The 27,275-nt window shown below is 43.5% G+C and overlaps 1 protein-coding gene across 6 annotated transcripts in view; it reads right to left on the bottom strand.

The window, feature by feature from the left end:
- The window catches only part of MSRA (methionine sulfoxide reductase A), a 1,385,155-nt gene that overhangs the window by 1,177,242 nt on the left and 180,638 nt on the right, over positions 1–27,275 (bottom strand). The window contains exon 1 of one of the 6 annotated variants that reach the window (XM_069605715.1): positions 23,535–24,121. The exons of 2 other annotated variants lie outside the window; for them this stretch is intronic. Coding sequence is in view for 1 of the 4 variants with exons in the window: in XM_069605713.1 (XP_069461814.1) it covers positions 23,462–23,540 (79 nt within the window). In the remaining 3 variants the exon portion in view is untranslated. Of the gene's footprint in view, positions 1–23,023; positions 23,150–23,461; positions 24,122–27,275 lie in introns of those variants that run through there. 3 more of the 6 variants (XM_069605713.1, XM_069605719.1, XM_069605718.1) reach the window with 3 other exon arrangements.

Raw genomic sequence — 27,275 nt, 5'->3', positions numbered from 1 at the left:
CAGTCCAGACCAGTGGAGCCCAAGAGCAGATAGAAGCGGGAGCTGCAGGCAGGAAGAAGACAGCATGCAGAGATGCTGGCCCGGTGTTTGTGGGCTGCGGTGTGGTGAGAGAGCTGTGCCAGAGGGGAGCTGGAGAAGCACTGCCTGCTTTCTGCAGGCTTGGTCCACCAAAGTGCTCGTTCCCATGGGGCCAGTGCTCATCCCAAGGGTGCATGAGGGGCAGGTTGTGAGACCCTGACCTCAACCCTACAATGCATGGAGGAACTGCCTCGCATTGTGGCGCTGCCCATTGTGTTTCATAGAGAATCTGAGAAAAACTTGGGAGCGTGGGTTTAGATGAGAGCAGAGCGGGAGAAAGGAACGGACAGGAAAAGTGGCACAGAATAGTAATGAACGGAAAGTGTGAAAGTGAAAGCAAAAAGGATGAAAGTGCAGTAAAAAGCCAGAGCAGGGCTGAAAGCACTGCTAAAAAGCAGATAAGGCTAAGAGCAGCACGGAAAGCAAAAGAAAAGCAGTAAGAAAAGCATATCGCAGCGAAAAGCGAGGAAAAGACTGTTCGAAGTAGAAAGCAACGGAAAGTGAAATAGAAACAGTGAGTGACCCTACCAAGAGAGGGGCATGAAAAAAAAGTCAAAGGAAGGTGCCAGGGGCACGCTAAAGAGAAAACGCTGAAGAAAAGGGGTGCAAGAAGCATCTGAATTAAATAAAGAGGTGTCAGTAAAGTGAGAGCAAGAAAACAAAGAGAGGGGCAAGAGGGTCAGAGTGGTCACGCCTAGGAAAAGCAAAGACCCTGGCGTTTTCGAAAAGCCTCTAATTCTACCCCATTAAAGGATGGTATGTGGAAAAGATTTGTTAATCAGAACAGGTACATTCTGACCAACAGAATTTTGTTGTGAATTGAAAGGGCCTAAAGCTGGGGAAGGGCACCCTGTGAACTCATGAAACAACTGTGTTAAATTATATGTTGTGTTTGAAAGCTGGAAGGGGCCTAAGGCTTATCAAAGAAAGCAACCCGATAACAGACTGTGTTTGAAGGCAGAAAGGGGCCTCAGCTTGGGGAAGTGAACCCTTAGAGGCCTTGCCAAGTTAGTGAATTGTTATGTTTTGTTGTACTGTTGAAAGGCTTGAAGCATGGGGAAGGAACTGTTACTATTTTTCATGGTGTTTTGATACTTAATTAGGCTGAAGCTTGGGGAAGGGAACCCCCAGGGACTCAAGTATACTGAAGGTAAGGGACCTGAGGAGAAGGTCCTACGAACAGCCCTGTGGACTGAATTTATGTGTGTGATATTGACTAAGCAACACCTGGTAAGAAGACCACTTGAAACCAACTCTGGTTTCCATTTTTGTTGAACTACTATTTTTCTATATTTTGAAATTACTTCCCATCACATATTTGTACAGAGTGAGGACAAGCATAGGTTTAGACACAGACATACTTTTATTTGGGACTCATAGACAACTACGACCATCAGAAACATCAATTAAGGGAATTACCCCTTTAGAGTTCGGGCCAGTTAGGCATTACACCAACCCAGGACCCCTAGTAAATAAAGGTTTCCAAACAAACCCATATGAGTCTGTGTCTCTCTTGATACCATGCCTGTCTCATATATGGTGTCAGCAGTGGGATGCAACTCAACTGAAACAAGTTGGGGGACCCTGGAGTATCAGAAGTTAAGTGATAGGGCTTCCAACCTCACAGTGGCAACTAAAGGGTCTATTGGGTTTGATCTTTGTAGTAGCCAGACAGAAACCATCACACCAAAAGAAAGAAGTATTATCCCTACTGATCTTGTTCTTATTCCACATCAGGTTGGCACCCAAATCAGGACTTGCCTGGAAGTTTGGCATCAATGTCCCAGCCGGGGTGATCGACCCTGATTTTAGAGGGGTAATAAAGGTACTGCTCCAAAACCATGTGGAGCAGGCCGTTCAAATCCAGGTGGAAGATCAAATAGCCCGGGGAATACTTGAAAGCGTAATGTTGCCTATCCCTAGGGAAGAGGCCGAGAAAGATGTTACTGAAAGAGGGACTTTAGGCATTAGGGAAGCTGATGCTCGACCTAGTTCTATCCAAACCTCAGCCATCCAGGACGAAAGCTCCGACATGATCCCCGACTTGGACTTTGATAAGCAGAATGATCCTCTACTTGCTAAAGCCCTTCTACATGTGGTATCCGAGTCCGAGGGTCAGAAGGGAGGAGGGCCATTTTTCTTTTTAAATACAGAGTTCCTGTATAGAGGGGATGTTACTTCTGAAGGGATAACAAGAATACTAGTGGTTCCCCGAAGTCACAAACAGATAGTGGTTGAGATTGCACACTCGCATCTCACAGGAGGACATTTAGTTCAAGCCAAGACTCAGGCTCACTTGGCCAACAAGTTCTACTGGCCAGTGATACATGTCGATACAAAATGGTTTATTCAAACCTGTGAAATATGTCAGAGTACCAGTACTCATTTACCACCATCAGCCCCCTTAAATCCATTACCCATCATCAAAGTGCAATTTTGGAGGATTGGAATGGGCAATCACTTCCTCTGTTATCCTGCTGTGGACTATTCCACAAGGATGTGCCTGCACACTGGGGTCTGCAGCCATCATTTGCATGAACGTATGCTCCACTTGGAGTTTGCTGCGTGAGGGGCATTATTTTCTGTTCTAAATTGCAGCGTGCACACTGCCTCACTACTACAAGTATCCAAATACCTTTATGCGGTGAGTGCGCGCCACAGGCATCATTTGCACATGCCTGGCCATTTCTTCACCTTTGTTGTGCTCTACCTTCGAAGATGGCTGCCCGGAATAATGCCCCACTCGAGACTTCGTGCATCAGCTGTTGCTGCTGCGTGATTGGCCTTTGCTATCCTGAAATTGGCCAATCCCAAAGCCGGCAGGCGAACGTCAGCCCCGTCACCAAGACCCACCAACCATCTAAGGCCCCTGTCTGTTCCCCCTCACTTCCTCTCTTATCTTGCTGAGGACCGATGATGCGCACCATCTGTGGGACCACTTGGAGCTCGCTGTTTGAGGGACATTATTTTCTGTTCTAAATTGCAGCGCGCGCACTGCCTCACTATTACAAGCATCCAAATACCTTTATGCAGTGAGTGTGCGCCACGGGCATCATTTCCACATGCCTGGCCATTTCTATGCTTTTGTTGTGTTCGACCTTCCAAGATGGCTGCCCAGAATAATGCCCCATTCGAGACTTCCTACATCATCTGTTGCTGCTCCATGATCAGCCTTTGCTATCCTGAAACTGGGCAATCCCAAACCCGTCAGGCGAACTCTGGCCCCCTCACCAAGGCCCACCTTCTAATGTCCCTGACTGTTCCCTGTCCGTTACCTGGCCGGGTCTGAGGGCCCCCATTGTACACCTTTTTTGTGTGCACAAAGACTGCAGTATACCTTCATTACCCTGGACATACTTACTGGAGCATCAAACACACACCTGCAGAAGGTCAACTTCCCGCTCCTTTGTCTCGCTGACTCTTCTCCCTTTCATCTGACACTGCACCTCCTCTTCCCCTCCCCTTCTGGACTCCCACTCACTGGCTGTACCCAACTGCTACATGTTTTCATCTGCCCATGCCTAATTCAAATCTTGTTGTGCCCAGTGTTTCAGGTTTCACCTGTCCGTGCCTAATTCGAATCTTGCTGTGCCCAGTGTTCCATGTTTTCACCTGCCCATGCTTATTTGAATCTTGTTTTGCCCAGTGTTCCACGTTTTCATTTGCCCATGCCTCAATCCGATGGGTATGCCGTCTACACTTCCACTGCCTGCATGTCTCTCCCCCTCCCTTCCTCTTTCCCTCCCTACCCAACCCACTCAGCCCCCCCTTCTTCTATCCTCCTTCTTGCTCCTGGTCACTTGAAACTCGTCAGCCTAACCTCCTCTCACTATACCCATCCGATTCTCAGACTACCCCTTCCTCTTTCTTTCCCTGCCCTCTTCTCTCCCTCCCCCCATCATAGTCAATGCTCTAACACTATCATAAATGTCGTCAGGCCTACAATGATAGTCCATTGTTTTGCCCCCCCTGCTCTTGCTCCCCTTTTTGTGATCATTGCTCTTGCACCATCAAAAATGTCGGCAGGCCTAGTACGTTAGTCTATTGCTTGTTCCTCTCCTCCCCCATTGTTCTCCCCTCGTTTTGTGTTAAATCCTCTTGCACTATCTGAAATGTCATCAGGCCTAGTATGATAGTTATATTTGCCCATTCTTTATGTCTCAAGGCCTTGTAAGAATCTCATTGTATTTTTCCCTTTCTCCCTTCCCTTCCTTGATGCGCTTTGAAACATGCTTTGTCTAGGTGCTATATAAATAAAATAACATATCATATCATAGGCCCCCTCGAAAAATCTAAGCTAGGAAACAAATACGTATTGATGATACTTGACTATGACACCTGATACCCGGAGGCATTTCCCCTGTGTAATAATACCACGCACATATACTAAAGAATTTACTTCCCTTCTTCTCTCGAGTGGGCTTCCCTAAGGAAATTTTAACGGACCAGGTTACCACCTTTATGAGTAAGCTCATGGGGAAAGTAAAAGATCTGCTTCATATAACCACCTTGAGGATGTCCATTTACCACCCCAAATGGACAGATAAGTTGAGCGGTTTAATAAGACCCCTAAGACCATTCTTAAGAAGCTGGTTGCAAGGACAGCACCAATTGGGATCAGATAATTCCCTGGACTCTGTTTGCCATAAGACAAACACTGTAAGCCTCTATTGGTTTCTCACACTTCGAAATTCGAAGCCAGAGAGGTTTTAGATATGCTTCAGGAAACATGGGAGGAAAGGGAAGAAGCTCCAATACCACTGTCCCAGACAGCCTCTTGGTTAAAAGAACATATGGCAACCATTCAATCTCTGGTTCAAAATCACCTTAGTAAAGCCCAAAGTCAACAGAAAGCGTCTTATGATAAGGTCTTTTTCCATCAAGCAAAAAGTCCTTGTGCTTCTCCCTACCTCAGATAACAAGCTCATTGCTAAGTGGACTGCCATATGAGCTACTGGACAGGACTGGACCCTGTAATTATAAGATTGCCCAGCTATGCTTTCGATCTGGTGGATGGAACTATTCTTTGGCAGAGATTGAGAGTATTCAATATGCCCCCCATTTTGTTGGATGTAGTAAGGGCTATTTATTCAGATACAGAACTAAAAGGTCAGATTAGATTCTGAGGGCACTCTCTCCAATACACTCACTATGCATAATGGTCTTCGTCAAGGCTGTAGGCTGGCACCTACAATTTTTAATCTTTATGTGAGTGGTGCAGATATTGCCCTGTCAAATAAAGGTCTAGTAGCCCCCAGATGACGGAATACCCGCCTTGCTTGGCTAGCTTACGCCGACGATTTCCTTCTCATGGACAACACCAAGGTCGGTCTTCAAAGAATGCTTAAAGCTTTTGAGGAATTTATTACCTCTATATCCTTGAAGATCAATCCCGCTAAAACAGCGATAGTTTGTTTGGGAAGGAAAAATAAGAAGTTAAACATGTACACATGGTTATGCGGAAATAGCCGACTTAAAGCTCAGCCGGTGTTCAAATATCTAGGCTTTCTTATATCTGGGGATAATTTGAGATCCCTATTTAGGACACAACTTAGACATAAGGCGGATATTGCTATTCAACAAATGTGTGATATAGAATCTAAATTTGGCAAATTTACAATGATTCCTCTGAGAGAATTTTACATGGAAAAATGTATTCCCCGATTAATTTATGGGGCGGAACTACATTCAAACACCTGTAAGGGGGTTTGGTCCTCCAATGAGAGCTATATTTGGAAATCTGTTCTGTACATTTTACCGAAATGCATTCCTTTTGACTTAATTAAGTATGAACTTGGTTTAAATTCCCTCTCGGCTTTCGCAACTTGGAAAAGACTTATGTTGTGGAGAAAATGTAAGTCTACTGATGTCAGTTCATTGTACTGCTGTGCAGGTCAGGACATTGGAAATACTTTATACAAGCATTGAATGCGGAATCAACAATGACCCTGAAATCTCTAGGCATGTCGCTAACCTCCCTTATGAATAAACCCTCACGGGTTAAAGAAAGTGTTGTGGGTTTTGATTGGTTACACACAAAAAACAGAATTCTGGAATCAAAACTGTACCATCAAGTATGTGCTCTGAATAAATAGTTGCTGGCCATTGAAAATTATCTATCTAAATATCCTAGTAAAAGAATTAGAAATTATTTTATGCATTTTAGGTTTAATGTCATTGCTACAAACCAGATTAACTCTATTAGATCGACTGTGCTAGGTACTTGGATATGGTGCAGATTCTGCTGTGTTGAAGGAATGGTTGAGAACTTACAGCCTATTCTGCTGGTGTGTCCGGCACTGAAGGACAAAAGACCTTTATATTTTGGACAGTATGTACCAAACACTGCTGATGTTGATAGGGAATTTATCTGGTATAAAATGCTACATAATAGCAAAGGCAATTTAAACATTAGGGTTGCAACTTTTCTGAGAAATATTTGTGCTCTTTTTAATGGATTAGAATTTCTGTATTTCTGCCCTTATGTAGTTTCTTATGGTGTATGTTAAGTGAAGCTTATGTTTTATTTAATATGATCTGAATTCTTTAAATCTTCCGTTACACCTTCGTACAATGTATTTTTGAAATTGTGCTTTTAACATTTATGTAAAGGTTTAGTTAAATCAAAACAAATAAAGGAAAAAAAAAGATTGCCCAGATAGACCATCACCAGAAGATGCAAATTTACCATATAAACGTATTCAAAGAGAGGAAGGAGTACACCTGTGAGTCTAATGCCACAGTGTTAATGTGGCTAATACCAGAAGAGGTAAATAACAATACTCTAATTCCCTCTGATACCACTTAAACACAACAAAAAGATCTTCTTGAATTGCTAGAGCAATTCTCTGATTGGTTTCCGTGAAGAACCTGTCAGGGTGAAAGGAATATACCATCACATCTACACCCCGGCAGGCAAGGTAGTGCATCTTAAACCATATTCACTACCTGAGGCCCGTAGAAATATTGTCATCAAATAAGTAGAGCATATGCTCCAGGCCAACATAATTGAGCCATCTACCAGTCCCAGGTACTCCCCCGTTATGTTAGTGGAAAAGCCAGACAAAAGTTGGAGTTCTGTATAGACTTACAAAAGGTGAATAACATCTCAGCCTTCGATGCCTACCCAATGCCTCGTATTGACGATCTTATTTACAAATTGGGTAGTGACGTCTATTTGTCCACCCTAGACTTAACCAAAGGGTACTGGCAAGTTCCCCTACATGGACTAGATAAAGAAAAGACCGCTCTTGCCACTCCACTTGGTCTATATCAGTTTAAAGTCTTACCCTTTGAGTTGCATGATGCCTCTGCAACTTTCCAAAGGATGATGGATAAGATTCTCCAACCTTATTCCGAATTCTGCGGGCATACATCGACGACCTTGTAATCTACATTCCAACCTGGGAAGACCATTTATACCATCTATACGCTGTAATTAGTGTCTTACAAAAAGTCGGGTTAACAGCCAACCCAAGAAAATGCAAGTTAGCTCAATCTGCCGCAAAATACTTAGGGTTCTTTGTCAGAAACAGCAGTATTCAACCTCAAGAGGAAAAAGTTAGAGCTGTCTTAGAGTCCCCTATGCCCAAGACTAAAAAGGATTTAAGATCTTTCCTAGGGCTAATTGGGTAGTATTGAAGGTTCATACATAATGTTTTGAAATAAAACAGCCAGGTTGACCGACAAACTACGAAACACAGAACCCGAGAAGCTTAAATGGGACAAGGAGGATGAAATATGTTATCGAGCCCTCAAACAAACATCATGTCAAAGTCCTATTCTCAAGGTAGCAGACTTTTCTAAGGACTTTATATTACAAACGGACACTTCTTTGACTGGTTACGGTGCAGTGTTATCCCAAATCCATAACGGGCTAGGACACCCCATTCTATACACAAAACTGTTCCCCAGGGAAAATAACTTTTCAGTGATCAAACTAGAAGCCTTAGCAATCAAATGGGTCATCATACATCTTAAATATTACTTATTGGGCAGAAAGTTTAGATTTATCATTGATCACTCCCCCCAAATATGGATCAGTCAAAGGGAAGAGTCCAGCCCAAGAGTTATGTAATGGTTCGTGGATTTACAACCTTATTGGTGGAACATCGACAGGGCAAAGAACAAGGAAATGTAGATTTCCTTTCGAGGTTCCCCTGTGAAGCAATTCAGTCCAAACCGCATAGGGGAAGGGATTGTGATTAAATCTAACTATATTCTCCAACCCACTCCCTCTGGATCTTCAATTCAGGTGGCCAGGGAAGGGCCATCACTTTTGGATCCTGGCTCTGGAGGTGGACAAGCGGGGGAGGATCACCTGAGTGGAGGCTCGCAAGGGATTGGGAGGTCGATACCCAAGGGTGAGACATGGTATTCCCCAGTCGCAAAAATACCCCAACCTTCTCTCCCTCCGCCTTTATGGGGTATCTCCAATCTGACCCCATCTCCTCCTCCCCATTTCCAACAAATACTGAGACGGAGAGGAGGCAACTGAGATCAGTAAAGATTAGCCATAGGAATAACATGGGGAAAATAAGGGAAACCTACTCTAGAAAGAACTCAAGTTGTCCCACTAATAGAGTTTGGCAGGGTCAGGCATTTAGTAGCGACCATTCATACCGAACTCCGCTTGACTGGGTTTTCACTATAAAAGGTGTGGTCTTGTATAGAAGAATAAACGAGCCGGGGAGGCATACTGGACCAGAGAAGACAAGAAGCTGGGAGCTGCAGGAAGAAGGATCCAGAGGACAGTGGCATGCTGCAACACTGGCCTGCTGCTTGAAAGGAGCTGCAGTGTGGCTGGGGAGCCGTGTCTCCTGAGAGCCGGAGCGAGGCAGCTGGGACCCTGCTGGCGGTGTCTGTGTCATTGCTCATTCCCTTGGGCCGTGTGCTGGGCCCAAGGGTGCCAGAGGGGCAGGTGGTAAGACCCTGACGTTAACAGAGCATATCCTGGAGTGACTGCTCTCAACGCAACGCTGCCCAGTGAGTTTCGTGAACAATGTGACTCAGGAGCATGCGTTTGGGTGAGAGCGGTGCGTGAGTAAGGCATTGACAGTAAAAGCCATTCAGAATTGAAAGGAAATAAAAGAATAGATAATCTGAAAGCGCAGCTGAAAGCAAGAGTTAAGCATAAAGTGTAAAGTTGACAGAACGGAGCAGAAAGTAAAGCAAAAAGCATATTGTAAAATTAGTGAAAGTAAAGAAAAGCAACAGTGCAAGTGTACACAAGGGTACGAGTGACCCGTAACAGAAAAGGCGGTGCAAAGTAGCACGGGAAGAGTAAAGGAAAAGTGCCAGGGGCACGATAAAAAGGAAGGCAACACTGCAAGTGTGCACAGAGAGGAAAGAAAAAATAAAGGGGTGCAGGAAGCACCTGAAGGAGGCAGAAAGAGAAGAAAGAAATAGAGAGAGGGGTCATGTTGAAGCGGTCTCACTGAGGACGAGCAAATACCCTGGCATTTTCAAAAGTCTCCGACTTCACCCCATAAGTGAATGATATGTGCAAATAACTGTATGGAAAAGGGAAGGTTCATCCTGACAACTTGAACTGAGTTATTAAACTTGTGTTTGAAGCTTGAAAGTGGCATGTGCTGGGGAAGGGAACCCCGAGAGGCCTAGCGAAGAAAGCAAAGTGCATCTTGATAAAACTGAACTGTGATATATTTTGTTTTGTGTTGAAAGCTGGAAGGGCCCGAGTTTGAGGAAGGGAACCCTGAGAGACCCAACCAAGTTGGAGACATATTGTTTGTCTTTATAGTGTTGAAAGGAGTGAAGCGTGGTGAACGGAACCCGGAGAGGCTTCAAAAGGAACTGTGTTACATTTCTTTTGTGGCATGTGGAACTTGAATAAGTTGAACCTTGGGGAAGGGAACCCCAAGGAACTCAGAGACACTGAAGGTATTTGAAATCACTGCAAGGGCCCTGTGGAGAAGGTCTTATGAACAGCCATGTTGATTGAACTCTTTTTTTGTGACATTGAGCAAACTGCACCTTGTGAGAAGACCACCTGAAACCAACCTTGGCTTCTAGAAATTGTCTCAATTCAAGGAATAGGTAGACAGTTGATCTTTTCATTAATAGGATAGTCTCTCAGATGAAGTATAAAAAACATCCGCCATCCTCAATTCCAACCTTCAAATTTTAAAATTTAAAAAAAGATCTGTCTTCTTGCTACAACTGCCCCTTTAAGCAAGAATCTTTCAAAGTTCACACATGTTGGAGATGGGAGCAATATTCCTTCCAATCACCAAGAAGCAACTAGTATGGAACAGACATTCCAGAATTAAATCTAGTAAAGGCCTAAGGAAATCCACTCAACCAGTAGCATTTGTAGGTCCTTTTTAAGAGGGTTGAGAACCATGATCTTGGTACTCAACCCAGTAGTTGAGTGTTCCTTATGAAAAGTTTGTATCCACTAATTGCATGTTATGCTCATCGGTGGCAGCAGTGCACTGGGTACCACAATTACCTGGAAATCAATCTATGGCAGCCTGCCCTTCCAGCCTGTTCCTAAAGTCAGACTGGGGTATGTGCCCTGGAGCAGCTGCAAGGTGTATGTCCGCTGATAATCCAGCAGTCTGCCTGCCTGCGAGTCAGCTTGCTTCTGCTTCCCCTGAGAAGGGCTCACAAAGGACTGTTCATTAAGATCTGTAATTAGCACAAAGAAAATCCATATGGCCTAGAATCGTGTGTGGTGCAATAAAGATCTTACATTACATGAGTCAGTATGTTAAAATACTCAAAATAAGAACCTCAGTACCCACACTGCAACTTGCAGGATGAGCTTATTTGGCTACACTGTAAGGAATGAATTAGAGTTTGTAAATGTATCTTGTTATAGCATCGATAACTAATCCGAGCACAAAGGTATGGAAGGTTTGCAAGCTCTAGCTGCGGTGTGAAGGAAGAGATGCATGGTGAGGGTTTGATGGCCTTCTCCAGTGGAGGATGAAGATTCGCTGAGCACATCCGCAAGCAACAGTCTAGGCCAGACTCTGAATGAGACCGAAAGTGACAAACTCAACTCCCTAGGCTAAACTATTACAGCAGCAAGCAATATACCAACCACTGCAAGTTCCTTATGGGGAGCAGAGGTGTTCCGAGCCTCCATTGAAGTGCTTACCACAAAGTACAACAAATGTGAGGAAGTGGTAAGGACAGCGCAATGTTGACTCACACTTCGGTCATATGGGCTCCTTTTTGTGCATTGCTGAGGGAACAGATCAGAAGTGAGCGGGCGGGGAGGGCAGCTGCATTGCAGAACTGGGCTGGTGGTGTCACTGTTTGTTGTGGCCACAATGTCCCAGCTCCATCCTCTGGCAGGCTCAGCCCCAACATAGATATGTTAATGATTGAAGGAAGCTGACTACCAGTGTATTTTATTATTTCTATTTATGAATGAGTGTGCTCATCCAAGTTCACAAATGTCTATTGAGCAGTCAGGAAGCTACTGCCCGTTGTCACTTGTGCATGCATGCCTTCTGACTCTGCTTGGGTGCAATGTGACACTGATCATTAGTGCGGAGCAAGGCAAATGTACACATGCAAGGTTACTGATTTTACCAACCATATACTTTCAGTTAACATCCTGCACCATTTAGTTCTCTCATTGTTTGATATTTAAGAACACGTACTCTCACTCTAGAGCTATCTTGGGCCTTGGCTGATGGTCCATTGTGCATGGGATGATTGATCCTAGTCCTAACTGAGTCCCATTCTGACCCTATCTTGAAGCAACACGCTATTGCAAGCTCTGTAAGTCCCTCACACAAATTTGTTATAACACTTATGTTTGCCATGAACAATGGTACTTCCCATATCTCGTGCTCTCTACAGTCAATAGGAAAGTTTGGTTCAACAGGTTATCTAGAAGACTATATTTAAAAGGGACTTTCCCAATGCTGTTAAATATTAATGTTTCATCATGTGCCACCAATTTCACTGGTTGAGTGCATTTTTCTTTTGTCGAGTAGACATTAAGTTAGTCGACCTGTAGTTCTGGCTGAATTAAAAAAAAATGTCTTGGCCGGTGTGAGGAATCTGAGGATGTTGTCCCCTTTTCCCTAGAGGGAAACTTTTCCAGGTGCTAGGGCAGTACATCCACAGTATGTTATATTAATGTGCATTTGTATAGCGCCTTATATACATATATCATTAGTATGATCCCAAAGTGATGTGGGTTGAATGCCCTTGGGGACCGTAGTCCAGGTCAATGGAGAGAGTAGGGTAGTAAATAGTGCTTGGGTATACTCAATATGTGTGCAGCCAGTGTGGTTTAAGAGGTGTGTAGCTGCATTCTAAAGCTAGGCGTGGTATGGTGGTTGTGTGAGAGGAGTAGAATGTGGGCAGCAAGGCCGTTGACCTTGTAGTGTGCATTCTGGCAGTGGTGGAGCTTGTGTATGAGAATATGTATGTAGTTAGGCTGATTTTTTTCTCTGGGCTATAGATGCGTTCTAAAGACTGTTGAGGTGTTCATCGAGGTGTGTAGGCAGATGAGAGAGTGGGCATATCGGTATGTGCGAGTGTCTGTGCGGATTGGTGGGAGACCCCTATTCCTGATTACCTTTCAGTGCCCGCTGAGCTTATCATATCTATTCTAGAGGTTCAGAGCATTGGTTCTCAGAGAGAAATTCTCTGTCTAGTGCAGAGTTTGTTCCAATTACCAGGCTTGAAGTTGTCTTTGCCTGCTTGGCAGTGTCATCAGTTTTGAGTTGCCCTATTCCTAATCTTTATTGGGTTTAGCTAATTACAGGTCTATGGTCGTCCCAATGTCTTGTTGAGTCTGCCATTGTTTATCGGATGATACCTTCTCGTTGTGCAGTTGCTTCCAGTTCTGTGCTATCAGACATATGAATACTAACTAGATTTGATGACTGGTGCTCAGTGGACCCAAGAACCAGCAACAGCTACTACGGTCATCTCTGTGTCTTGTTGGGTCTGCAGATTGCTTATAGGATGACACTTTCTCAGTGTGCATTTACCTCAGTTCTGTTCTATCGGGCATACAAGTACATCATAGGTAAGAAGACTGGTACTCAGTGAGCCCAAAGAACAAGCAACAGATCAGGTGCGATGTTAGTGGTGTGTCTGACTGGCATTGTTGGTAGTGGTGTATACTACTGGTCTTGTTGGTAGAAAGAGTATGTGGCGAAAGAACTGCACACTGACATTGAGGACCAACACCACCATGGAATGCGGTATCCAACTGATGTAATAGACCCCACTACTTTTTTAATCAGTCTTATACTTGCTCAGACAGAACTGACATGTTTTATTGCCAATATATTCCATCTAGGCTTAACCAACAAATATGAGGATCTAAAGACTTCCAGATATCAAACACATCGCTTTAAGGCTAGCACTGGGATGAGGAAGAGGACCGCGAGTACAAGGATTATGTCTCAGAAACAGAATGAGCGGTCTAGACTCCAGAGACCAGCGACAGCCTGAAGCAGTATAATTATCCTTTGTGGTAGTTTGAAAGGTGTTCAGGCTCAGCTGCAGCTGCAATCTGGGAAGCGAGGCGAGGGCTAGTATCTTGGAAGCCAAGCACGGACGATGACAGGACCCCTCACATTACAGTGCTGTGAGAGACCTCCAGGCTTCCATTGCAGCAGCAAGTGATTCTGGGTAAAGGATAACTGGCCGGGAAGGAGCAGACGGCAAACAAACAGCTGCGGACTGAAACATAGCCCCGACAGTGACCGGAGCCTCCAGGGAAGCAGCGGAAGCTCGGAGAACACCCGTACAGACAGGGAGAGAAGCAACAGGTACGCAGGTTGCCTGGGAGCTGCACAAGGTCTGGGGAGGCACGGGGCTGAGCAAGTGAACTGTAAAGAGAGGGTCGGAGACCCTGAAGGAAGCTTGCAAGAGTTGTCTACTTGGCAGGAGAGTGAACCAAGGGAAGACAGCGCTACTGCGCGAGCAGAGGACGCGCACCTCCAAAATAGGGTCTGGGATCCTGAAGGAAGCTCAAGTGAGTGGGAGAATGAACCAAGGGGAGACAACACCCATGAGCGAGTTGAGGACCTGCACCTCAACAAGAAGGTCTGGGATGCTGAGGAAAGTCTGAGAGAACTGTCTACCAGGCAGGAGAGTGAACCTGTGCGAGCCAAGGACTTGCACTTCAAAAGAGGGTCTGGAACCCTAAAGCAAACCTGGGAGGAGTCAGTCACTTGGCAGAAGAGTGAGCCAAAGAGACACAACACCATAGCACGTTTAGAGAACTCAGACACCAGAACAGGGAGATCTGAAACCAACCAGAAAGAGTGCCTGAAATATAAGGGACTAAGTTAAGCGTATATAACATAATAGACTGGGACCCGCACCCACATGAGAAGTAAAAACAGAACATTATTATATGAAAAGCCCTTGTTTGGCAAGAGGAAGAGCCAAACAATTTTCCTGGAAGTCTGGGCTTCACATATACAACAGCCCAAAAAGCAGGAAAGCTATGACTCAAAGACTGATGAACAGGATCCTCACTTTTAAAAGAACTTAACATGGCAGGATGCCAAGAGAGTGCCCAAGAGACAATCTCATATACTAAACAGCGTTAAAGGAGAATAAGAAGTCTAGGGGAAAGAAGCGCAACCCCAGCCTTAGAAATTTATATTTTGGAACATTACTTTGTTTATCACTTAAACACCAGTAAAGCTGAGAACATTTCTGTTTGGCAAACATACTATGAACACTTAAGACTTTGAGAAAAGACCTTCCTTGTACATTTATCTTAGAGTATTAGTTGTAGGGACATACGTAGGGTTTGCGGACACAATAATGACTGCCTCTATAGTTTCAGACTGCCTGACAATTTCACTAGTTTCCTTTGACGTAGGGGAATCCCTCGCAGATGTATGGACAGAGAGGCCTTTTTCAACCCTTTTATTATTTAATAAGAGTCTTTACCCCAAAACATACCACCTTTGTGTATGACTCTTGCTTCAGACCCCTTACACGCTTACACCTGTCTTAGTGCATGAAATGGTGGTCAAATCAAAGTTATTTAATGTGTGTCGTACCCTCTTAACATTAGCTTTGAGTTTGTGGATTGACTTGTTTCAATTTAAAAAAGTGAAAGGAAGGGAGAGAGTTGAAATGAGCAGTACCAAATTGTCGTTTCCTAAATAATTGTATGGCAAACAGTAACGCTCCATTACATTTTAAGCTCTGTTGCCACATGTTTTGCATTTTACACCACATATCAAGAGCTGAATGAATACTCCTCCAGAAGCAATTCCATCACATTTACAACAGTTGCATTCTAATGAGAAAGTCTAAGCAGAACTAAATATGTAGTGCTCTCTTTAATGAACTATATTCAATGAATGAGCACATTACCAGCTTTTAAAAGTGAAATACTGATACCACTCGGGGGCGCCAAAAGAAACAGCCATGTAATTTGCAGCTCCTCAGGCACCCAGAAGTGTCCGAAAGACCCTGAATCGGACTGTAGTAATCATTGGAGGGCTGCTGTGTAAGACGCTGCCCCAGTTTTTACCACAGTGAGGGGGGCGGCGCAGCCTTGAGCTTCCGACGCAAGGCCCATGGTGCAGCCTAGGCAGAGGCGATGGAGGGAGACTCTGGAATTCCAGGTGGCCTGGCGACAGAGTGCCCCCGGGGACTACGGGAGCATGGATAACTGGTGAGAGGTGGGCCGCTTGGAGCGGAGTGCCCCGAGTGGATACACAGAGCCGGACAGTGTGGCCGGGAGGGAATGGACACAGAGGCCAGACGAGTAATGGCTGGAGGAGTATGGCTCAGGGGCAGAGTGTAAGTGCTGATCTAGGACTGTTGTCTGCATGAGGCAACAGTGGCATGGAAAGGGTGGCAGGCATTGGACCCTGGGCTGAGGTTCGGCCGTGGCAAGCTGGAGGACTGGGGCAGTATACCACCGTATTGAAGGATCCTCTCCCTAAGGTGCCAGGTGTGAGTGCAGGGTTCAATGTTGAGCCTTTAAAATAGCTTGGAGGGGGAGTCCCATTACCCAGAAGTGGTGTCAACCTGGTATATGTATAACACGCAGAAGAGGGGAGACTTGGGTTAGCACACCCCTTCAAACGTCTCCACTTAGTTGTCGAAAAAGAACATGGAGGCTGGTCCCTCGCAGCTAGAGGGAGGGCTAGGTAATTTGAAGCATAATGTGCAGACAATCCTGCAGGAGCTCAAGCCCTTTAGAGCAGAAGTACAGAACTTGTTGGGTGCCATCAGAGATTGTGTGTTTAAGGTGGAGACCTTGAAAACCAATCAACTCGGTGCACATTTTTAAGCCAGACTTGAAGCGAGAATCAAGGAGTTTCAGAAGGCCGAAAGAGATACAAGAAGCAAACACAGAGAGCGAAGGAATAACCTACAAGTATGGAGCCTGCCACACACAGACGGTGAGACACAGAAAGATCTGGAACTGGTTCAATCACAAATTCTCAAGAAACTGCTTGGCCCAGGATGATGATAGAGAGACCCTCTATGACAGGGTGCCTCGAGGGCCAGGTTCAGGAGAGGCCCAGATCTGGTGTAGCAAAGTGCCATTATTACCAGGAACAGGAGGACATATTCAAAAGGGCAAGAGAAACAGACACAGTGGATTGGAATGGTGCATCAATTATGACATTTCAGGATCTTTCTTTCTACATGCTAGATCAAAGACAAAGATGTTGACCTCTGATGGCATGTCTTAGATCGGAGTGCTCCTCAGGGACCCGGTTTTTCAGGATATTATGGAAAAAGAATTACAGTCCTATTTTGAGTTGAATGACACAGATATGTGTGGGAAGCGGCTAAGGCTACGATGCATCGACTTCTCATCTCAGAGGATACGATGAGAAAGAGGGAGAAAGGACTGATGGATGGGAAATTGAGGGAGGAACTCATGGCATTGGGAATTAGGATTTCCGAAGCAGAGGAGGCTATCGAGGGGAAATTCTTGACGGTTTAGTCAAATTTTATGAAAACCTATATAATGAGGAAAGTGAAGCAGATGAAATGGTGATAAGGGATTACTTAGGTGGGTTTCGGTTGTCCTACAGAGAGGGGGAATTGGAGGCGATCATTACTCCGGAAGAGGTGATTCGGCCATAGACCACCTGAAGCCAGGGAAGGCCCCCGGGGAGAATGGTGTCACCTCTGGTTTCTAGAAGCATTTTTTTTTTTTATTTATTCATTTTATTATAAAGCGAGAAAGGAGGGCCCATAGGCATAGTGGCACTCGACAAGACAGGACAGCATAAAACAAGTAAACTGAGATTAGATCAGTGATGGAGGTAGCATGAGGAGTTCAAGGAGACAGTTAGTGAAATAGAGCAGTTTTCAGACAATGTTTTAACACAGCCAATGAGCTGCACACTCTCAGGTCTGGGGGCAGGGCAGTATAAGGAGTATTTGCAATATATGGAGTGGGGGCTACCCACCTTTCTTCCTCTCTGCATTGATCACAGTTCTAAACCGGAAGAGGACCACCCGCTGTTGTGTTCTTCTTACAGGCTGATATTGCTTCTCAGCAGTGATGCCAAGTTATTTACCTGAACTCTGGCATCTATGTGGGAGCGTTGTCTATCACACTGGTCCGCCCTGAACAGGCGGGCTTCATCCACAATAGACAAGGTTTGGATAACTTGTGAAAGATCCTTAATGTTCTTACGTCTCAGGCAGTGATGAGGAAGGGGCCCTGATACTATCATTGGACGCCAAAAAGGCATTTAATCGTATTAATTAGGTATTCCAGCAGCAGGTCGTAGGAACAATAGGAATGGTGCGAAATGGATGGGGTGGTTCGGGCGCTATACTCGTCTCCTTCCGCAGGATTATTGGTTAATGGAGAGGAGATGAGTAGGTTTCTCCTGAGGAGAGGGAGGAGGCAGGGCTGTCCTTTGTCCCTGCCCTTATATTCACTAGTCATGAAACCCTGGGCAGTCACGGTGGGGATTCTAAATTGAAAGGGGTCAGAATTGGGGAATATAAGATAAGCCTCTTCTCTGCTGATGATGCAAACTGGATTTGGGCTGATAACAGGTTGAGCTAACTCTCACTTATATATTGGTTCACAATTGTTCTATTGGATATTGTTTGGAAGGTGTGCTGCACTGGCCTAGGTTGGTTCGTGACTTAAGCCCCACACCTGACAAAGTAATCGACAGTTAATGTTGTACCCGAGCAATCTTCACCCAAGAGACCTTCCTAGAATCTTGAGATCAATTATAAAAAGTAATGATCAGTCTGACACTTTTGCTTGACAATGATGATTTATAAATTCTTCTACAGCCAACACGTGTTTCAGCCACTTCTAGGCCTTCCTCAGGGATGTATCAAACACATATACATAATTATACCTTGATTGTATTTGTCAAATAACTCACCATGGGGTTTTTCCCAAATGTCATAATTGAAAATACAGGACACAAAAACATGATCATATCATCATGCATCCATACTGTCAAATGATACACATATCACAAACATACAACACTTTTGGCAATTGAAATCCGATTTGTCAAGCCACACAATTAAATAACATGATTTAAAAATAAGCATATCACAATAACCATGTCGATAGTCCATGAGGACATCATCAAAATTAAACAAAGTAAGAGAGAGGAAAAATAAAAGTATGGGTAGGAGAGAGGGGAAAGAAACAGACAACAGTCAAGTCATAAACATATTTGCGATTAATTTACATTTTGCAATTTAGGAACAAAAGAATCTAAAACAAACATGATTAAAGATTTTTTAACAAACGCATGCAGTGCCTGTCAAAATAGTGTGGCCTCTAAGGTAGAATGGGCCATTAGGATTAACAACCTATAGATTTCTGCAACTGTAAGGTGCAGATCAGGAGTGGAAAGTGCTCCCATAAAGATTAGTCCATATTTGTCCATTAGACATGCCACTGTGCCCTTACCCTTCTGTTCCAAAGGTGTGCACCAAACAACCTTCACTCCAATAATTTGACTCTATTCTTAAAGAGTAAGTAATTCATTAGCCTGTTCACTCAAAGTAATTCACTTTTTCTGGCACTCGAATTTATAATTACCCATATCCATGGGCATCGTTCTCCTGATTAATATCACTAAACAATAACAGCAACAAAAAAAATAGGATATAAAAACTAGTATATTCAAAATGGACATATCACACTACTACCTATAGCATGGCTTCAAACTGATTGTGTAGTTTAACATACCCATATAAGGGGTGCTTCAAAGTGTCCCTCAATGTTATTGTGTGTTGTAGCTGCCTCCACCGATGCAGATTTTGAAGATGATTTTGCCTTCAATAAGTAAAAACAGGTAAACTTGTAATTTGCATCTATCGTTAATCAAGATTAACTCTGATGAATTCTGTCCAATTAATATTAAAGGTAATAACTCAATCTTGCTGGGCTTCTGGCAGTATCCCGCATCTGTACCGAAACGGGCATCATGTTGTTTTTATATTTTGTATATATTATGACATCGGACGTAGTGTCACAATCCTACCCACCTGCCACCCAGCACCGCTACATGCGCACATTCAGAGACTCTGTTTATGGTATACTTGCGAAGTAAAAACCTGCAAACTGCCTCTGCATTCACTTACTTGTTTTACCGCTGCAGTTTTTGACCAATTGAATTTCACGTTCCACTCCATGTTTGGGTTAAACCAGCAGATGCATTCTGGTATATGTATGCTGTCCGAATGGCAGAGGGCTGGAGGAGGCATACTAAGTACATTTGTTTGCAGCAAGCTTCTAAGAGCTGGAGGGCCCCGATTGTATTCACTTTTTCCAAGCTACTGCAGGCTGCAGAGTGCTGGAGAACTCCCAATTACAAATCACTGCTGCAGACTACTGAAGCCAGGGCTGGGCTTAATTGAACACAGCTGCTTGAGACTGCAATCAGCTCCACCCTGTTGTCCTGTTGGCTGGGAAGGCTTTTATAAGTTCACTTTAAACAGAAGTAGTTGAGTCAACTGCTTCCACTGGGAATTTGTGCTTGTGCTCCTTTGACCAGTATTTGAACCTTTCCTGAATATGCTGATCTTGGCTTTTGAATTCTGTTGCTGCTTTGAAGCACCCTTTCCTGTCTGCTTTTACAGTATGCCTGTTATTGAACCTTTCCTTGATTTCCATCTTTTAATTTCTGTAACCTTGTCCTGTTTGCTGTTAAAGATATTCAGGTATTTACTGATATCTTTTCTGCCTTTCTGACTTTCTGTAAACGTTTCTGTAAACATTTCTGCTTCACACACTTGTACTGTTTCTGCCTAGCTTTTCTCTATTTCTCTTTGCAATCCCAGCCTTTTGAAGTTTTCCTGTGTGTTCCTTGCATCCTATATTTAACCAGACTTCAGTCCATATTCCTATTGCCTGTTCTTAAGTACTCTGGGTTTTCCTGAATCCCTCGTATTTGCTGTGCTGGCAGCAACCTATCTTGCCTGAGTCCTTTGCCTTGTGTATTCTGATATTCCAGTCTCTGCTTTGTACTTTGTTTCTCTATCCTGTCCTGTATCTGGTTATTTCTTTCAACACTGCTTTCTGCTTAAATCTTGGTCCACTGTTGTGCCTCTGCTTTGAATCTGCTTACTCCTGCGTTGGTCGCCTTTCAGATCAGATAAGGGAAAGACTTCTGTAGCCTTCACCCAGTTCATTGAAGTCTTACCTGCCTCAGCGTATGGTCTCCAGTTTTACCCTTTCACGGAGTACAACAAGCTCCTCGGCACGCCTAACCTATGAAGCTGCAGCATGACAGTTAAGAGTAATCTGCTGGTACCGATTCTAAGGGCTTTCCATAGTGCATGGAGACCCCTTATCATATTCCAGTACACCCTTTATTCTGATCAATCTGTTTTGCCCAGTATATTTGCTTGTCTTTGCTTTCTTTCTCTCTCTTTAGTTACTGCCAGCTCCTGCCCCTGGAGTTTCCCTGAATACTTGTCTCAACTCAGATCAGCTTGGTATGTACTCCGTTTCTGTTATACGTTAGCGTTGCCTCAGGAATCTCCCCGAATCTACAGTGCAGACTGAGATATAGCTTTTGCCCTGTGCTCTCCGGCCAGACCCCCGACACGTACTACTCAGACGTCATACAACATTTCCATAACTAAACAACGGATTCTCAATCGCAAGCATCCTCTCGAATGGCTCCGAGATACCCGCCGTTGGTTCATGAGAAGGCTGGGCTTCTCATGAACCAACTTGGTATGTAGATGTTGGTCCATCCCTAATGATGTAATTCACTTTACATATTTGAAAAAATTAAGGGGTTTTAATTATATTTAAAACGGACATGCTCCAAATATATGCGCATTGTGTTTTGTCTGTTTCAATCATCGCAATTGGATCAAGCTCTGTTCATACTGGATGGCCACACCCGCTATACAAGTTCCGCATGGGGAACAGGGTCGTGGTCGGTGGAATAAGGTTCACTAATGGAGCATGTTATGGACAGTTGAATATGAGATGTACAACCTGTGTGGTTGCATGTTGGAAAAAAACAATGTTTGCCTCTTGTATATGAGAAAATGCAATAAAATTAGATTTCGAAAGGAAAAAGGTGTAATACGCAAGGAAAATCATCCCAAATGATTTAGACAAGGGCAAAATACCACCAAGGAGTGCTGGAGCATGCTACAGTAATTCTCAGTGGCATTGTCCTTCAATCGTTGGAGAGTACCTAATCAGGGATTTCAATATCAACACCTATATGTGGGATGGCTCCTGCCCGTCATGTGCCTTATCTCCTCCATAAAAATATTCTTGAAAAGGATTGAAATAGACCATGGGTGGCAATTCCAGCTCTTTCAAAACATACTCATATACCTTTCTTGGGCCAAATAAGGACATCGAAAAGCTCCATCTAAAAACCCAAGCAACCAGTTAGCGTCTTTGAACAAACTCATTTTAGAATATATGCTACAGACCTTACCCAGGATGCATGTTTTAATTAATTAGGGTTTTATGCCAAATGGCCTACTCTTAAAATTAAAACGTTGTATTTACCATTGACTGATATTGATGGACATTAAGAATCAGTAAATGAGAGTACTCTCAGTTAGAAACTTGAAAGTAATATCGATTGTGTCACTGTACATAACTGACACCCATTTTTCTTTGAAATGTAAATTGTATCCTACATGTATACAGTCTATTGGAAATACTGGTATCTATTGGTATATATTGCAATGTCCGTACTATATACAAAAAAATATGAATACTTTGTAGGTTTGCTATGTTAGATAGGTGTCTAAAGATAACCGTTTTAAAAGAATTTCTTGAGTTTTTATTGTTGTACTACAAATCAATGATCACAAAAACATGTTAATTAAAAGGAGAAAAACAGATTCACTTGTATCCTTAAGTATTCAGTTAACAGCAGTTAGTGTGAGTTTATTTAAGTTCCAAGCTGTGCAAGTGGTGGAATTCGTGCAAATATTTCACCTACAATAATGACTCAACTATGTACTCAAAGCAAAATGTCTATTCATATAACATGACAGCATCTACTAAAAGGTCTAGGGGTCATTCGAAGGGGATTGTGGGCAATGCATGTTTATGCCCAATCTGATGGCAGGATGCCACCAGACTCGAGGTCCCCGGGCCCATCACTGGTGTTGGGTCTATTACACCCCACCTAGAGGCATCGGTTCCCAAGTCATGCTTATCGGCACTGAATGAAAAGGACAGGAGTCTCCATTAGGAGGTGGGGAGACAAGGGGTGGGTTCCAGAGACTTAAACTACCAGAAGCATAACGTGCATGTTCTCAGCAGAAAGAAGCAGCATTCCACTGCCTTAAAGCCTTCAACATCATCTCCACATACTCCTTTATTATAAACTGAACATTTTGAGGAGCACTGACATGATAGTCACTCTGCGACAACATTCGAGCATTCTCCTAGACTACATCCTGAGTAATCACTTGTATTCCTTTTAAATTACATTAATATAAAGAAGAAAATTGCAGGCACTCATACAATTTCCTCGCCTACCCCTCCGGCGCGGTCTGTGCGTCTTCTCCCTGTCCCGCCATCCTCCGCTGTTGGCCAAAATATAGATCGGTCATCATAAAGCATCAGCCCCTTCACCCCCCAAAAAGGCGATTTAAGACCGATCCACAGCTCTGGGATTTGAAACGCGGCCACTGTGTGCAGGGGCTTCTTTGCTGGGTGAGATGCAATCAGAAAGGCGCCCCTTCAATGCAAATGGACGATTTTCAAAAACAGAAGCGTGCAGAGCATTTCCAATTGCATGCAATTATTATGGGCTTATAAAAAGGTTGCATGCCTATGGAAAAAAGGTGCCATTAAGATTTTAGTAAAGAAACTGATCACATTTTTTAATATTGAGAAAAAAAAAACAATGGAATATTCAAAATTATGCCAGTCAACCATACGCTGTAATCACTTACATACCCACAATCAAAAATGAGAAGACCGCACTTTGCACATCTGTCAAGCTGTGGAGGCTTCCCCCACAAAGAAATACCTGCATTGTTCCTTATGACTGGTGCTTGACTGGAATATGCCTCCACTTAGAAACATCCCAGGAGGCTTCAAAATCGCTCTCAATATCATCGCCCAAAAAGTTCAGACTTTTTCTATGAACTAGGACAGTTTTCTTTTCTCAGGCTGAAGCCGGGAAATCAGACAAAAGAAACTGATTTGACGAGCCGTGCCAAGTCGTGCCTTTTTTTCCATTCTCTGGCACTTTCTCCCTCTTCCGCTCTCGCTCCCAGCATGGCAACCTTCCCGGGCTGTCTTGGCGCTGCTCCAGTCTGTGCCAATCTGCCCGTGTCCTCCTTTTTTCCAAAAGATGCCCTTTGCGGATCAATTATTTTTTTGAAAAAAGACAATGACGACAGTCACCAAATCTTGGCACCCAGAGTCAATTTTCCTGCCAAAAATGCAGAATGGATTTCAAGGTTTCCTACCTTGCTCGATGAATATAAACATTTTCACGGAGGCACCGTGGAGTACCCGAAGCCATCCGGCGATCCGCGATAAGGAGTCTATTCTGTCAGAAAAATGCCTGCATGCGACAAGCACACACAACCTGCAGTAAACCAAACCAAGACTCTTTTTTTTTTTTGGGAAGAATTAGGGAGGTGGAAAGGGGGGGTGTATAACTTAAATTAATAACACGTATGCTGTGTGCTGGTGCTCGGATTTCTTGTATTCCTTCTGCTAACCTCAAAAAGCTCTCTAACGGATGAAGAATTCTCAAAATGATTACAAATTAGAAGTCTAAATTGGATGCACTGCATTTAACTTTTGGAAACGTTGATCAAAATCCAAAGATTTTTTGCATGCAAAGATAACGTGTATGAGTCCATTGGCTTTCACAAAGGTCTGAAGCATCAGAACACAAAGAAAATAGAAATGGTTGTCCAGGCACAAAAAAGCGACGCACCTTTTTTCAAAATGCACAATGTGCCATATCTGCTCGAAAGGCACAAGAATAAATTACATACAATATCAAACATCTGCAACTTTAAGTCAAGGATGCTCCTGCATTCCTGGAGATGCACGTGTTGATGAATAACAAGTGAATACACATTTCTGGACTTTGCTGGTTGTACTTGATCATCGCTTAGCTAATATGTGATGAGTCACTTCAAAGATATTCAGATTTCAAAAGAATCCTCAAAAGCTTGAAACTATCTAGACAGTTACAGAATGATATACTAAACTGGGGATGCAGACTCAGGGTTGAGTCATGTGAACTCGAGCTCAAAGTTCAGAATGATATACTAAACTGGGGATGCAGACTCAGGGTTGAGTCATGTGAATGCAAGCTCAAAGTTCAGAATGATATACTAAACTGGGGATGCAGACTCAGGGTTGAGTGATGTGAACGTGAGCTCAAAGTTCAGAATGATATACTAAACTGGGGATGCAGACTCAGGGTTGAGTCATGTGAACGCGAGCTCAAAGTGTCTGCGTGGCACTTCCTGCCTCGTTTTTTTAAGGATATACTTTTTTGATGGGTCTTCAGTTGGTGTTCGTTACCGAATGGACATCTGCAATGTTATAAACCTTATCCGATGAAGGTCTCGCATTGATGCATGAACATTAATATCCGATGAAGACTACCAGCACCACCATGCCTGCCCACCGCCCTTTGCTTTTCCAGGCATATGTCCATCTCTAGGTTTGCTCTCGTGCTCATTTCACCTCTGCTCCCCTGCTTGCGTCATCTTGCTTTCAAATTATTAAAATGAATTACCAATATTTGACAATATTTTCTGGCGCTGTCAAGAGGATCAATTGAAGAAATGTTTGGCATAATATACTATTTAATTTGTTTTTAGTTCTCAAGGTACTTCTCATTATACTCCGAGAGACAATTGGACACATTTAGCAAAGGTGCATTTCCAAGGTGATGAGTTTTCAAATAAATGCGACTTGCAAAGGTCTACGGTTTGTACAGAATGCCGATAGCCATGGCCTTCTAACACCCATGAAAAATTGCTGCTCCCACATTTAAGCAGTAGTTTACTGACGCCATTAAAACGTTATTCAAACTGCATGCTATTAATCCCTTTTATATACAGTGCCATATAATGGAAAGAAAACTCCAGTAGAAAGAGGTATATTAAAATCAAATCAATTAATGATTATTAAAAATGATTACCTAATATAATGTAGGCTTTGTGACCTGCAATGTATAGCATCAGTTTTACAAACAGGGATAAGACCATTGTAGCGCTGCCCTTATTTAGATGGATAGCCTATCAGCCAAAAAGGAACACAGCAGTATTGAAGAAGTCAGAACATATACCAGAAGAAACAGCACAACAAGCGACTCGAAAAAATGCCAGGCAAAGTCCCTCAGACACCAAAATGTGTTTTGTACAGTGCATAATCAATGCCTAGGGTTTACACCCATTGGGACATTGCGGCCTGTAGTGTGGGCGTGTCTTGGACAGGGGCTTAGCAGTGTCTTGATGTGATATCTTCCAATCGTTTTAGTTTCCTGAATGTGATGTAGTGTCGGAAGAAGGTCGGGCGAGGGGGAGTATTCTGCGCAACCAAGTAACTATTGAGGAGTGTCATTTTCGTTTCTTGATGGGTGTAGTTTAAACTTTTGTTCTGTTAGTCACTGAAGATTTTCAGGTTATAGTGGAAAAGTCACAAGCTATGTGTCTTTTTCTACAAAATATTCTGGTTTCTAAAAGTATTTCATTTCTGGAGCTTAGGTCTTTGGTTGGTTGGTGGAGTACGTTTTTCCTTTAGAGGAATTCTGCTCCTTGAACTTCAAGTGATCTGTGGGTGAAGTAGAGGGCCGTAAGCTGGAACCTTTTTTTGACTGGTAGTCAGTGGATTGTTCTGTGAGCTGTTTTTGTGTGTTGTCCTTCTGTTGTCTCTGATTAGGAGTCTGGCTGCTGTGTTTTGGATCCGTTTTGTGAGCTTGCCCGGCATACCTAGATAAATGCTGTTTGCGTAGTAAATTATTGAAAGAATAAGGGAGATTATGGGCAGCGCTCTGTGAACAAAGGACAGGTAGGGCACACTCTGCCGTATAGAGCACAGATGGTAGAAGCACTTTATGACTGTTGCATTGACTTGGGGTCCCAGCGTGAATCAGTTGTCCATCAATATACCTAGTGTAGGGGAGGCATGTTATCACAAGGATAACAGTGACACAAAAGATACCATTTGTAAAACCTTCATTAAAGTTTCTGGGTTTGTAAAATCTCCTTTTCCCTATAACTACGATGAGAGTAGTCTCGACCATCAAACGATAAACAAAACAGTCCTAGTGGAGTCCGTCAAATCAAAATGGCCTATGCTATAAAGAAAACAAATGCCTGCCCTATCTCATGTACAAACAGTTTATAAAGAATATATGTATGTAAAGGAAAATCATTGTTCAAATATGAAGAATACCAGTGGCTGAATCAGCTCTCCTCCCCATGTCAGACAGCACGGAATAGGATGGTCCGCGTAGGCAGGATGACACATTTTCGGGGTTTTAACACAAACAGTTCCAAACGTCGATCGAGGCCCGCCTGTCCTTCCACGTTAAAGTCTCTCTTTCCAGCCTTTCAAATAATGTTCAACAAAAAGTTCACACCAGCCCCCATATGGCAGGCTCAGACATCTTCAAAACAAATGTTCACGTTGGACCCCCTCTGTCAGGCTCAGACCTTTCACAACAAAAGGTTCATCAATCCTTGCAGGGGCTCTCTTCCCCAATCTTATTACACTTTTAGTCTACCTCAGT

The sequence above is a fragment of the Ambystoma mexicanum genome, chromosome 4p (genome assembly GCF_040938575.1).
Source record: "Ambystoma mexicanum isolate Mex_15411 chromosome 4p, UKY_AmexF1_1, whole genome shotgun sequence".
Lineage (NCBI taxonomy): Eukaryota > Metazoa > Chordata > Amphibia > Caudata > Ambystomatidae > Ambystoma > Ambystoma mexicanum.
Note: the sequence above shows the minus strand (reverse complement) of the source record. Positions and strands in the feature narration are given on the sequence as shown.